Source organism: Acomys russatus, chromosome 12, assembly GCF_903995435.1.
Source record: "Acomys russatus chromosome 12, mAcoRus1.1, whole genome shotgun sequence".
Lineage (NCBI taxonomy): Eukaryota > Metazoa > Chordata > Mammalia > Rodentia > Muridae > Acomys > Acomys russatus.
Window position 1 is genome coordinate 8,499,152 of NC_067148.1, and position 14,736 is coordinate 8,513,887.

General features: G+C 42.7%; 1 protein-coding gene across 1 annotated transcript in view; it reads right to left on the reverse strand.

Annotated features, from left to right (window-relative positions):
* The window catches only part of Hecw2 (HECT, C2 and WW domain containing E3 ubiquitin protein ligase 2), a 360,925-nt gene that overhangs the window by 130,308 nt on the left and 215,881 nt on the right, over positions 1-14,736 (reverse strand). Inside the window, exon 3 of the mRNA XM_051153821.1 lies at positions 3,105-3,212. Coding sequence (XP_051009778.1) covers positions 3,105-3,212 — 108 coding nt within the window. The remainder of the gene's footprint in view (positions 1-3,104; positions 3,213-14,736) is intronic.

Here is a 14,736-nt window from a genome sequence, read left to right on the forward strand (position 1 = left end):
ATATGAAAGAAAAAGTTTGAATATTTATTTCCAAGTCAGAGGTTGACAATATGCAGAGTTTTAGAAGAAGCTAGCTCTATGGCTTACCTACTTTCCCCTAAGGCTTCATGCCATTAGCTCCAACGACCTGAGTAAGATTGTGTTATCCTGGGAAGATATTTTTTCTTCTCTCTTTTTACCACACAGGCCCTTTTCATATATATTACAGCTTCCAGGTTAGTGCTTTTATAGAATTTATGAGTGTATGGATGAGTTTTTCTGTACTGTTTCTTATGGATTTTCTTGGGCTCTTTTCTTTTGTTTGTTTTGTCCTATTCCAATATGTTAGATTCTGTTTTATCACGTAACATACTATAAGTTACGTATTTTACTGCTGCCCCTTAGATGTATGTTTGCTTTCTAAAGAGAGAGAAAGGGATGGGTCCGAATGGAAGGCGGGAGGAGCTGGCAGTAGAAGGAGGGAAAAGTAATCAGGATATATTATGTGAGGAAGGGAAAATCTCTTAAGATTGCCTGAGTCAGACCCTGGCTCAAGGTGGCATTAGAAGGGTACCCTTTTCTCTGAAGCCTGGAGAAAAATATTCATTTATCAATATTACACTCTGAGGCTCGGGACGCATGTTGGGAGCGGCATCTTTCTGACTCTTCTGGAATGGCGATGCACCTTTCTAGATTGAAACCAGGTGATTTTTCTCAGCCCTTAGACACACTGGAGAGTTGTAGTTCTGCTTGCAGTGTTCCTAGCTCCAGGCATGAAAGAGGAAGTGAAGAAAAGGAGGAAAACCTACTCCTGCAGCTCCTTCTCCAACCCTGCATCACCATCCAAGCCTGTTTCTAGTTAGCAGCTGAATGGGGAATGCAGATAACATTTTCCAAGACAAATATTTCCTATGTAGCATGTTACATTTGCTCTGCTCCATACTGAAGATAGCCTCAACAGCCAGGACACTACCAGCCTCTAGCCAGAAATGCAATGCTCTGAACATGCTTTTGTCCTGGTGCAACACTTCAGATCACAGCCGTGTGTGATCACATCTGCTGTCCTAGAGGCCTGCGCCTTCAGTCACCAGGCGAGCACCAAGGGTGGCCTCTAGCATACAGCGCTAACACTAATGCGACTGTACCTTTTCTCTGGCATGAAGTGGGCAATATTTCTCACCTAATCAATCTCTTAAACTCTGGGGTCCTTTTAAAGAAAGAAGCGTACTAAAGTAAGACCATTCCCCCCCCCCCGCCCCGCATGGCCTAACTTTGCTCACTTTCCTTATTATGCCCTCAGATCAGGATCCCAGGTCTATAGATTTCCCATGTTTCTGTCATGTGAGTCCAACACTGTACTTGAAAATGGGGAGGAAATACTGTGGACAGCCAACTGAAATTAGCTGAATGGCATGTCTGGAGGTCTCTTGTCTCATAATATCATGTCAGAGTTTTTTCTCTTTTAATATTGACATACATTTTATTTTTATTTTATTTGTATATGTTTTTCTTCCCTCTCTTTATCTGCATGTCCTTTGTGTGTGTGTGTGTGTGTGTGTGTGTGTTTAATGGCTTCCAGTTTAGTATTTTTTATGGGATTCATGAGGATGTGAATGAGTGTTTAAGGTTTTGGGTGGGAGTTCTTTTCCTTCTGGTTGTGTTAGCTTTCATTTTATCTTATTATATTATATTAATTATACATATTTCATTACTATCCCTTAGAAGCCTGTTTGTTTTTAATGAGAGACTGAAAGGGATGGATCTGAATGGAAGGGGAGGTGAGGAGGAACTAGGAAGAGTAGAGGGAGGGAAAACTGTAATCAGGATATATGTGAGGGGAAAAAAAAATCTATTTTCAATCAAAGCTAAGCAAACAAACAAAGCAAAAAGAAAACTCGTGGTGTCTTACTTTCTTCTCCTGCTATGATAAAATTTCACAATTACTAGGCTGAGACATGGAATTTGGGCCAACTGGGATTTGTGTGCCAAAGGCATGGTCCACCATATTTGGCTCCAGAATAAACTCTCTTATCACCTTTCAGGCCACAACTATGTGTCTTGTATTGACAAGGTTTAACCAGAACATTGACCTGTGAGATAGGACACAGCTTCCAGGGCAGAGGCTCTGCACTATTGACTCACCAGAAAGAGCAGTGGAAGAAACTATGCGAGGCCTTTAATGCTCACTACGGTCATAGATGCTGATCGTCTCAAATAACCTTCTACATTACAGACAACTTAGAGACTTCACTAAAGACACTTGCACCAAGTTCCCATCTGTTCAAATTGCACCGAATGTTCATGTTTTGTCTGGATAAGACTTTTATATCTAGTATTCATAGAATCTCTGACAATAAATTCTTTACACTCAGAAATTTTAATTCTTAGAGTTCAACGTTAACGAAAAAGTTTCAAAAGCCCATGTTTTTCATAGGTTAAAGGAAGAAAACTTCAGAAGATATTCAAGGTAACCTGGACTGACTAGTAAGCTAGTAAGTCACCCATCCTCTTTTATTTTATTCTGTCTTCTTTCCGTTATAATACATCAAGAATTCCTGTGTACTCAGGAATATTAGTAGTGAATACACACACACACACACACACACACACACACACACACACACACACACACACAGAGTCACAGTTTAGCCAAAATAAACAGAATAGGTATTTATAGGTGTCTCTAATAACTACATGCTACATACGCATCTGTATTCACACACACAGCACAGGGTGGATGGGACAATGATTGATTTCTTGGCACTTGATTTCTGCTTGCATTTGCAGGAGACTATTTCTTCCACACTTAGTTGACCTACACTCTAAAGGTAACCTTCTGCTGGTAAGAAATGAGATAAGCCCAAAGCAAACAGAATTCTTAAGCTAACGACATTGAACTATTATGATTCTTAAAATTAATCAAATGAATATTAATTGCGGTTGTACACAACATCCAGTGAGAATTTATAAAACAACATATTTTCTAATATGGGGCTTTATGACATAAATACATGAACAAGATCCCAAAACTTTAAAAGTAACATTCAAATATGATTCTATGGGTTCAACACACATGTACACTCATTACTTAATCTAACACTGTATCACACTCATTGGTTACTTACGTTCCATAAAGTAGGGCCCAGGCTCAATTCTCCATACAATTTGTCCTTTTTGGGTTCCAGTCACACCCCTGTTCTTAGAATCCCAGAAGTTGGCTGGAGAATTCTCATCTGGCAAAAACCAAAGAGAAACGTTTTAGCTTAATTACACCTTGCCTTCTCTTAGCTCAAAGATCAAATGCAAGTCCTAAAATAAATAGAATAAAAGATAAAGAACGCAGACACCAGTGAACCCTGCTTCCAATGGCCACCCTGAGTTTCTGCGTTTGCATCGATTTAAGCCAGAGGTACAGCAGGGAAGGTGACGGCACGTTTCAGGCTGGCCAGGGTGCTGCCAAAAAGTAATATTGCACTGAACAAAGGGTTGACTTACTGTAGCTTCAGCAAATGAGCTGATTTGTAAGAAAGAAGCTGAGATAAACGCCCATCTACAAAATATTTATCAAAAGTTGTAAAAGAGCTAAACTGAGAGAATTCAACGGAACTCACGGAGTGCGAATAAAAGACTCAACACAGGAAGCTGAGCCAGGCATGGCTTTGTGGGAACAGTGCTGGGGGCTCTACCAAGTCATCGTGTCTACCCAGACAACCCCTTGAAACGCTTGCAGAGGCCAAGGGCGACAGAGGTAGGGCTAATGGAAGATCAGTAAGAGGCAGTGTTCCAGCTTTGGTGGAGAAGAAAAAGAAATGGGAGCGGTGCAGAGAACAGGCCAGTAGACAGGTCTTCTCAGGCTTGCCTCACACTGCACAGAAACTGCAACAATCGCCTCACACTTAGGGGAAAAGGCAATGTGCTTACATGCCGGAGAGGCAGGGATGCTCCGGCTGCCTCTGGCTCTGCCCTGCCAGGCTGAAGGCCAAAGGGAGGCATAGCCTATAATTTGTTCACATTACACTAGTTTCGTCGTATTGATTGAAAATCATATGGTGCCATATCTGACCATGTCCCCTGGATAGGGAGGCCTGATGGCACTCAGAAGAAGGATAGTAGGCTATCAAGAAGAGACTTGATACCCTATGAGCATATACAGGGGGAGGAGGTCCCCCTCAATCACAGTCATAGGGGAGGGGAGTAAGGGGAAAATGGGAGGGAGGGAGGAATGGGAGGATACAAGGGATGGGATAATAATTGAGATGTAATATAAATAAATTAATAAAATATATTTTTAAAAAAGAAAATCATATGGTGATACTGGCTTTTCAAGTCATGTGTGCTGCTTTTCCCTGCCTATGACCAAAAATTAGAAATATACCTCTAAGAGTTGGGAAAAGAAAATAGGCAGAATAAAGTAAAACTTCAATAAAGAACGGACGATGAAGAAATGATTCAAAGCACAAAGGAATAGTCCTAAGTAGAAAAGCCTCCCTCTTCTAAAGTTGAAAGAAATAGAAAGGACCCACGAAGACCGCTGTTGGCGGCTGTTTCCACTGGGCCACAGTGAAGGTTCTAGAAGCCAGAACTCCCTGCACGGGCTGGTCTCCCTGTGCTGTTTGCATTTAGCACGCTGTGAGTCAATGGTTCAGTATGGCCACACTTCAGAATGGCCACCAGCTCCCCTGGGCAGTCAACAGGCAAAGCGTGACCAAGATGTCCATGAACAAGGCACTCAGGCTGCCACTACACATGGGACCTCGGAGGTATACTACAGTGTCCGGGACAGACGTTTGCTGCTGGGTCACTGACGTTTCTTGGCCAAGGTAGTTCCGGGTTTGCTCGAGGCAACAGTTGTGCCTGGTTAAAAATTCTCTGCTGCTAAAGGAAGCCGCATGTGGCCTGGCTCTGGCCAGGAAGGTTTGTGTGGAAGCTTATTGGTGGGACCTTCAGGTAAGCTGTGGATTTTCTGGTTTAAAGTGGGCGGGGATAAGCTCAGCATCCTTTTGCTGGTTCCGCTGCAGTTCTCTTTGATGAAAGCCACACATTAAGGGAGCAGAGCAAGGGACCAGAAGCAGCTGTGATAGTCTGCTGAGTTCTGGAACCATCTGTATTTCAGCTTCCTGCTGCCTAAGAACGACTAACTCCTACTTGGCTAAGACACCGTGGTTGTGCCTACCAACTGCTGATGAATGAATACTATTCCCGGTTACTTTCACCCGCCATAAGAGTCACTAGCGATTTAGACTCATCGCTCCTGGCATGCTCAGCAGTCAGGGGCTTGCATCGATGCTCCAGATTAGGTAACAAGGACAGTTCCCTCACGTATCTTTGAACAACCAGAGCTGCCTAGGCTGGGAGAGGGAATTTTCAAATGTTTGCAAACAAGTTTACTTTAACTCTATTTACTTGGAAAACTGGGACAGATCCCGAAGGGAACAGAATACAGGGACAGGGAGTAGAAAGTGCCCTGCCTGCTCAAAATGTTGCTTTAAGATAATAAAAATAGGAAGCACAGTTGAGAGTGGGGGCGCATACCTGAAATCCCATGCAAATTTCAGGTTAGCCTGGGCTATGGGACAGTTCTATTTCAAAAGAACAGCAGCAACAAAACTAACATAATAATAAGAGTAGCAACGCACATTAGAAATTTCCTAAAAATGCTTCAACTGTTGCCCTTGCCTCCGGGAAGGGAGATGCCGCAGCATCAGTCTGGTTAAAGCAGAAAATAAGCATTAGGCTCACTCGCCGAGTACAAGGTGCCCACGAGGAGGTTATGCTAGCGCAAGGTGTCTGCACTTTTGGTGCCACTTTTCTTCTTCTTCTTCTTCTCCTCCTCCTCCTCTTTCTTCTTCTTCTTCTCAGACAAGCAATGAAACTAAACTAAGCACATGTTCTGCCCCACAGTGTTGGCAAACCAGCCTACCGAGGAACAGGGAGAGTGAGAGAACTATTCTAAGGGGTGCAGGGACAAAGAGCCAGTGTCCCCAGTGTCTCTTGACCTGGTCACACTCACTGTGAGGTAGAAATACAAGTCTCAGGAGAACAGAGGGAGAGAAGGTAAACTAGAGGCTTTTCAACTCACCCACCAGGTCAATTGGATTAGAATAAATCATATTTAAACCTGACTTTAATGGGTCTTAAGTCCATTTGGAGGCTAATAAGTACATGAAAATGCACATCATCTTTATCTGTTCGGGGACTGAAAATGGAAAGTACACCGAGAGCCTATTTCACCCTAGTCAGAGTAACTACCATCAGGAAAACACACAACAGATGCTGGTGAGGATGTGGGGAGAAGGGTGTTGATGGCATGTAAACAACCACAGTCAGTATGGAGATCAGTATGGAGAGCCCCGAAAAATAGGACCACCATATGAGCCAGCTATACTGCTTCTCAACAAATGCCCACGAGAACCAGGTCTAGCTTACATTAAATATACCCACGTGCTCACGTTAAGCACGGCACCACTCATGGTGGCCGCACTACGACATCAGCCTAGGTGCCCATCAACGGATGGCTGAATTTAAAAAGTGATGTAGAGATACGCAACGGAGTTTTAGTCAGCCACAAAGAAGAATGAAATTATGTTCTTTATCAGGAAACATCTTGTTAAGCAAAATAGGCAGGCTTACAAAGAATTGTGTGTGTGTGTGTGTGTGTGTGTGTGTGTGTCATATTTGGATGTGAGTATGAGGGTGGGAAAAAAAACTTGAAAATAAAAGAGACTGTTAGGGATGTGGGAGAAAGGCTGGCCCCTTAAATCCCAATGCCTAACACTATACATGAGTTTTCACGCTCAAAAGAATACAGACCTCCCATACATGATGAAATACAGAGCAGGAAGTTGACAGTGAGGGGCTGGCTATTCCTCGGGGTTATACGGCACCAAGTAGGAGATATCCACACTGTTAGTACTGTGGTTATTGTAAACTGACATTTACCTCACAATCCATTCTTCTTTTTCATCATTATTTTGGTTTTTCTTTCTTTCTTTTTTTTTTTTTTTTTTACATTTTTTAATTAATTTATTCATATTACATCTCGATTGTTAGCCCTTCCCCTATTTCCTCCTATTCTTCCCTCCCTCCCACTTCCCCCCTTCTCCCCTCCCCTATGTCTGTGATTGAGGGAGACCTCCTCCCCCTATATATGCTCTTAGAATATCGAGTCTCTTCTTGGTAACTTGCTATCCTTCCTCTGAGTGCCGCCAGGCCTCCCCATCCAGGGGACGTGGTCAGAAAAGGGGCACCAGAGTTCGTGTGAAAGTCAGATCTCACTCTCCACTCAACGGTGGAGAATATCATGTTTGTCGGCTAGGTCTTGGTAGGGGTTCGAAGCTTACTGCCTATATTCTCCTTGGCTGGTGCCTTAGTTTGAGGAGGACCCCAGGACCCAGATCTGCCTGTCATAAAGTTCTTCTTGTAGGTTTCCAGGACCCTGTGGGTCCTACTATTTCCCTATTCTTCCATGCTACTCTCGCCTAAAGTCTCAAGGTAGGGCCTTTCTGTGTAGCCTTGGCTGTCCTGGACTCGCTTTTAGACCAGGTTGGCCTCAAAGTCACAGAGATCCGCCTGCTCTGCCTCCCCAATGCCTCGGTCCATTCCTTTTTACTTTTATCTATTTCACTTCCCTTATTTTTCTGTGCAGGTGATTATCTTTAAATCTAGTGCCTCATGCATACTGGGCAAGCACTCAGTCACTGAATTACACACCCACACCAATTCATTACTCCCAGTACACACCCCCTGCCATCTGCGAGCTGTTAGTCTTAAGTATAAATATAAAGTACCTAAAATAGAGCCAGTTTTGGAACAAAGATTTCAAATCATTTGGCTCCTCCCACTGACACCTGGCACAGGCCTTGCTAGGCAATACTGTGCACGCCGGGCAAAGGGCGTCCAATGTACCTTGTCCTTGACTCTGGTCTAAGGCGACCTATCTGAACTAGTCCCCCGGGTGATATCTTTTTCTCTTGGATAGATTAACATCTCTGTTTAAGTTGCAACCAGTTATATTCTAGTCTGAGAGTAGTTTACAATGATTGAGTCTCTCTGCTCAGATCTTCTTTCTATAGATTTTGGAGGGTAAATATATCTTTTTTTTTTTTTTTTATTAATTTATTCTTGTTACATCTCAATGTTTATCCCATCCCTTGTATCCTCCCATTCCTCCCCCCCCATTTTCCCATTATTCCCCTCCCCTATGACTGTTCCTGAGGGGGATTACGTCCCCCTATATATTCTCATAGGGTATCAAGTCTCTTCTTGGCTACTTGCTGTCCTTCCTCTGAGTGCCACCAGGTCTCCCCCTCCAGGGGACATGGTCAAATGTGAGGCACCAGAGTATGTGAGAAAGTCGTATCACACTCTCCACTCAACTGTGGAGAATATTCTGACCATTGGCTAGATCTGGGAAGGGGTTTAAAGTTTACCTCCTGTATTGTCCTTGGCTGGTGCCTTAGTTTGAGCGGGACCCCTGGGCCCAAATCTGCCTATCATATTGTTCTACTTGTAGATTTCTAGGACCCTCTGGATCCTTTTATTTTGCTGTTCTCCCATGCGTCTCTCATTTAGAGTCCCAATAGGATGCCTTCCCCTCTGTCCCAGTTTCCTGGTAAGTGAAGGCTTTCGTGGGACATGCCCCTTGGGCTAGTATGCAGATATAAGTGAGTATATACCATTTGATTCTTTCTGCTTCTGGTTAACTCACTCATTATGATCATTTCTAGCTCAATCCATTTATCCACAATTTCGGGAATTCCTTGTTTTTAATAGCTGAGTAGTATTCCATAGTGTATATGTACCACAGTTTCTTTATCCACTCTTCTACTGAGGGACACTTAGGCTGTTTCCATGTTCTGGCTATTATGAATAAGGCTGCTATGAACATGGTTGAGCAAATTTTCTTGTTGTGTGCTGGAGCATCTTCTGGGTATATTCCAAGGAGTGGAATAGCTGGGTCTTGAGGAAGCCCTATTCCCATTTTTCTGAGATAGCACCAGATAGATTTCCAAAGTGGCTGTACTAGTTTGCATTCCCACCAGCAATGAAGGAGTGTTCCTCTCTCCCCACATCCTCGCCAGCATGTGGTGTCGCTTGAATTTTTGATCTTAGCCATTCTGATGGGTGTAAGATGGAATCTCAGAGTTGTTTTGATTTGCATTTCCCTGATGACTAAGGAGGTTGAGCATTTCTTTAAGTGTTTCTCAGCCATTTGATACTCCTCTGTTGAGAATTCTCTGTTTAGTTCCAAGCCCCATTTCTCAATTGGGTTATTCGGTTTGGTGGTGTTTAATTTCTTGAGTTCTTTATATATTTTGGATATTAGACCTTTGTCAGATGTAGGGTTGGTGAAGATTTTTTCCCAGTCTGTAGGCTGTCGCTTTGTTCTCTTGACAGTGTCTCCTGCCTTACAGAAGCTTCTCAGCCTCATGAGGTCCCATTTATTAATGGTTGACATTAGGCCTGGGCCGTTGGTGTTCTGTTCAGGAAGTTGTCTCCTGTGCCAATATGTTCCAGACTCTTTCCCACTTTTTCTTCTAAGTGAGTTAGTGTCTCTGGTTTTATGTTGAGGTCTTTAATCCACTTGGATTTGAGTTTTGTGCAAGGTGACAAATATGGGTCCAGTTTCATTTTTTTACACATAGACCTCCAGTTAGACCAGCACCATTTGTTGAAGATGCTATCCTTTTTCCATTGAATGGATTTGGCTTCTTTGTCAAAAATCAAGTGACCATATGTGTGTGGATTCATATCTGGGTCTTCGATTCGATTCCACTGATCAACCAGCCTGTTGCTGTGCCAGTACCATGCTGTTTTAAGTACTATTGCTTTATAGTACAGTTTGAGATCAGGTATGGAGATTCCTCCGGAGCATCTTTTATTGTACAAGATTGTTTTAGCTATTCTGGGTTTTTTGTTTTTCCATATGAAGTTCAGAATTGAACTTTCAATGTCTTTAAAAAATTGTGTAGTTATTTTGATAGGGATTGCATTGAATCTATAGATTGCTTTTGGTAGGATGGCCATTTTTACTATGTTAATTCTCCCGATCCATGAGCAAGGAAGATCACGCCATCTTCTCAGGTCATCTTCAATCTCTTTCTTCAGAGTTTTGAAATTTTTTTCATACAAGTCCTTCACTTGCTTAGTTAGGGTAACTCCTAGATATTTTATATTGCTTGTGGCTAATGTGAAGGGTGTGGTTTTCCTAATTTCTTCCTCTGCAAGCTTGTCATTTGTGTATAGGAAGGCTACAGACTTTTTTGAGTTAATTTGTATCCAGCCAATTTGCTGAAGGTGTTTATCAGCTTTAGCAGTTCTCTGGTGGAGTTTTGAGGGTCACTTATGTACACTATCATATCATCTGCAAAGAGGGATAATTTGACTTCCTCCTTTCCCATTTGGATCCCCTTGATCTCCTTTTGTTGTCTTATTGCTCTGGCTAGAACTTCGAGTACTATATTGAAGAGATATGGAGAGAGTGGGCAGCCTTGCCTTGTTCCGATTTGAGAGGAATTTCCTTGAGTATCTCACCATTTACTTTGATTTTGGCTATTGGCTTGCTGTATATAGCCTTTATTATGTTGAGGAAAGTGCCTTGTATCCCCGATCTCTCTAAAACTTTAAACATGAATGGGTGTTGATTTTATCAAATGCTTTCTCTGCATCCAAGGAGATAATCATGTGGTTTTTTATTTTCAGTTTGTTTATATGATGATTACATTGATGGATTTCCGTATATTAAACCATCCCTGCATGCCTGGAATGAAGCCTACTTGGTCATGATGAATGATATCTTTGATGTGCTCCTGTATTCGTTTTGCAAGTATTTTATTTAGTATTTTTGCATCTATGTTCATAAGAGAAATTGGTCTGAAATTCTCTTTCTTTGTTGAGTCTTTATGAGGTTTAGGTATCAATGAGACTATGGCCTCATAGAATGAATTTGGTAATTTTCCATCCATTTCTATCTTTTGGAGTAGCTTGAAGAGTATCGGTATTAGCTCGCCCTTAAAGGTCTGGTAGAATTCTGCACTGAAACCATCTGGCCCTGGGCTTTTTTTGGTGGGAGACCATCGATGATTGCTTCTATTTCTGTCGGGGAAATGGGACTATTTAACTTGTTTATCTGTTCTTCACTCACTTTGGGCAAGTGAACTTGATCAAGAAATCGTCCATTTCCCTTAGATTTTCAAATTTTGTGGCGTATATGCCTTCAAAGTAGGATCTTATGATTCTTTGAATTTCTTCAGTGTCTGTTGTTATGTCTCCCTTTTCATTTCTGATTTTGTTGATTCAATACTGTCTCTCTGCCTTTTAGTTAGTTTGGCTAATGGTCTGTCTATCTATGTTGATTTTCTCAAAGAACCAGCTTTTGGTTTTGTTGATTCTTTGGACTGTTTCTTAGTTTCTAATTTGTTAATTTCAGCCCTGAGTTTGATAATTTCCAGGCGTCTACTCCTCTTGGGTGTTTTCTGCTTCTTTTTTTTCTAGGGCTTCCAGTTGTGTTGTTAAGATGCTTATATGCGATGTTTCCAATTTCTTTTAAAGGCACTTAGTGCTATGAATTTTCCTCTTAGCACTGCTTTCAATGTATCCACAAATTTGGGTATGTTGTTTCTTCTTCATTTTCATTGAATTTCAGAAACTCCTTGATTTCTTTCTTTATTTCTTCCCTGACCCAGGTGTCATTTAGCAGAGAGTTGTTTAGTTTCCACAAACGTGTAGGCTTTTTGTTATTTCTGTTGTTGTTGAATTGCAGCCTAAGAGCATGGTGATCTGATAGGATACAAGGTATTATTTCAATCCTCTTGTATCTGTTTGAGGCTTGCTTTGTGACCTACGATGTGATCAATTTTGGAGAAGGTTCCATGGGTGCAGAGAAGAAGCTGTATTCTTTCTTGTTTGGGTGAAAGGTTCTATAGATATCTGTTAGATCCATTTGACCCATGGCATTGGTTAATGATTTTATTTCTCGGCTTAGTTTCTGTTTCAATGACTTATCCTTCAGTGAGAGTGGGGTGTTGAAGTCTCCCACTATTATTGTGTGGGGATCGATGTGTGGTTTAAGCTTTTTTAGGAGATCTTTTACATATTTGGGTGCCCTTGTATTGGGAGCATAGATGTTCAGAATTGTGATGTCATCTTGGTTGACTTTACCTTTGATAAGTATGAAGTGTCCTTCCTCATCCCTTTTGATTAATTTTGGTTGAAAGTCTATTTTGTTCGATACTAAAATGGCTACACCTGCTTGCTTCTTGTGACCATTTGCTTGGAATATTTTTTTCCAACCTTTTACCCTGAGGTAATGCCTTTCATTATGGGTGAGATGTGTTTCTTGGATGCAGAAGAATGTTGGGTCTTGTTTATTACCCATTCGGTTAGTCTGTGTCTTTTATTGGAGAATTGAGGCCATTGATGTTGAGAGATATTAATGACCAGTGACTGTTAAGAGTCTTAATTTTGATGTGTTTCCAGTCGAGCGTTTGTGTAGTTGTGTTTTTGCCATGGGATAGTTATCTATTTCCTGGGTAGTTTTGGTTGTAGCTTGACCCTTTGGGATGGAGTTTTCCTTCTAGTACCTTCTGTAAAGCTGGGTTTGTGGATAGGTACTGTTTGAATTTGTTTTTGTCATGGAATATTTTGTTTTCTCCATCAATGGTATTGATAATTTTGCTGGGTAAAGTAGTCTGGGCCTGGCATCTGTGTTCTCTTAGGGTTTGCAGGATCTCTGTCCAGGACCTTCTGGCTTTTATGGTCTCTGCTGAGAAGTCAGGTGTAATTCTGATAGGTTACCCATTAAATGTTATTTGGCCCTTTTCCCTTGCAGCTTTTAATATTTTTTCTTGTTCTGCATGTTTGTGTTTTGATTATTATGTGGCGGGCAGTTTTTCTTTTCTGGTCAATTCTATTTGGTGTTCTGTAGGCCTCTTGTATGTTTATAGGCATCTCTTCTTTAGATTGGGGAAATTTTCTTCTATGATTTGTTGAGAATAGTCTTCTGGGCCCTGGAGTCTGATGTCTTCTCTTTCTTCAATGCCTATTATCCGCAAATTTCTTCTTTTCAATGGTGTCCTTAATTTCTTGGATGTTTTGTGTCAGGAGTTTTCCAGATTGGCATTTTCTTTAATGGTTGATTCAATATCTGTGATTGTATCTTCTAGCCCTGAGATTCGTTCTTCCATCTCTTGGATTCTGTTAGAAAAGCTCACCTCTGTGTTGCTCGCCTTCTTCTCTGAGGTCTCACGTTCTCGTTTTTCTTCTGTCTGTGTGTTTTATCATTGAATCCATTTTCATTTTCAGATCTTGAACTGATTTTTTGATTTCTTTTATCTGATTTTTTGTATATTCCTGAGTTTCTTCCATTGCCTCTTTATAGGTCTTCAGAGCTTGAACCGTTTTAGCTATTTCTTTCATCTGGTTGTTTGCATTTTCCTGCAATTTTCCAGTTCCACTCTATGTGCTTCTTTTATGTCTCTCACCTGTTTGTCTGCGTCTTCCTGCATTTGATTACGAATTTTATTTGTTTCCTCCATTATCATCCTCATTACTAAGGATTTGAGGTCATTTCCTTGTATTTCCCGTTGTATTTGAGTTCTCTGGGTGGTTTTCTTTGGGATAGCTGGAAACTGGAGACGCCATGTTGTTTTGGGGTTTTTTGCGTATGCTTTTTCGTTGTCCTTTAGACATCTTGCCGTCTTTGTTTTTGTTGGGTAGCTTCCAGAGTTGAATGGAGGGTGTCTGATGATAGATTCACTTGTTTTCTTACGATTTCCCTAGGCTGCGAGCTCAAAGCTTCACTGGTGTGGATGTTAGGAGGTTAGCCCTGTTGTTCTGGTCTCTCACAGCCAGTGATCCTCAGTCCCTCTCTGCTGTGGATCCTGCAATTGTTCTGGGTCTCTGAATGAGCGTTGGGACAGGCCAAGGTATCCACAGCCTTCTGTGTTCCCTGCCAAGTCCAGCCAGGAGCACTGGGACCGAACCACGGGCAGAACTCAGCTAGATTCTCAGGGCCAGAACCGTCTGCCAAGCTCAGCTAGGGATTTTGGGCCCAAAATGCACACAGGGCCCAGCCAGAATTTTTGGGCTGGGACTACGCACCAAGCTCCACTAGGGCCTTTTGGCCCAAAGTGCGTGCTGTGGTCAGTTATTGACTCAGGGCCCGAACTGACCACCAATCTCAGCCAGGAATTCTGGATTCAAACTGTACACTGTGTCCAACCAGAGTCTTAGAGCTGGTGGAACCGAGAGCTCTGTCCAGCCTGTGCCACAGCAGGAGAACTGCGGCTGCTCTGAGTTAGCGCCAGTAGTGGAACAAGTGCTCCACCCGGACTGTGTCACCGCAGGGGAGCTGCCGCTGAGCTGAGGTGGTGCCTAGGATGGAACCGAGCACGTCACCAAGCCTGCGCCACAGCAGGAGAACTGCGGCTGCTCTGAGTTAGCGCCAGTGGTGGGACAAGTGCTCCGCCCAGATTGTGTCCCCGCAGGGGAGCTGCCGCTGAGCTGAGGTGGTGCCTAGGATGGAACCGAGCACGTCACCAAGCCTGCGCCACAGCAGGAGAACTGTGGCTGCTCTGAGTTAGCGCCAGTGTTGGAACAAGTGCTCCGCCCGGACTGTGTCCCCGCAGGGGAGCTGCCGCTGAGCTGAGGTGGTGCCTAGGATGGAACCGAGCACGTCACCAAGCCTGCGCCACAGCAGGAGAACTGCGGCTGCTCTGAGTTAGCGCCAGTGGTGGAACAAGTGCTCCGCCCGGACTG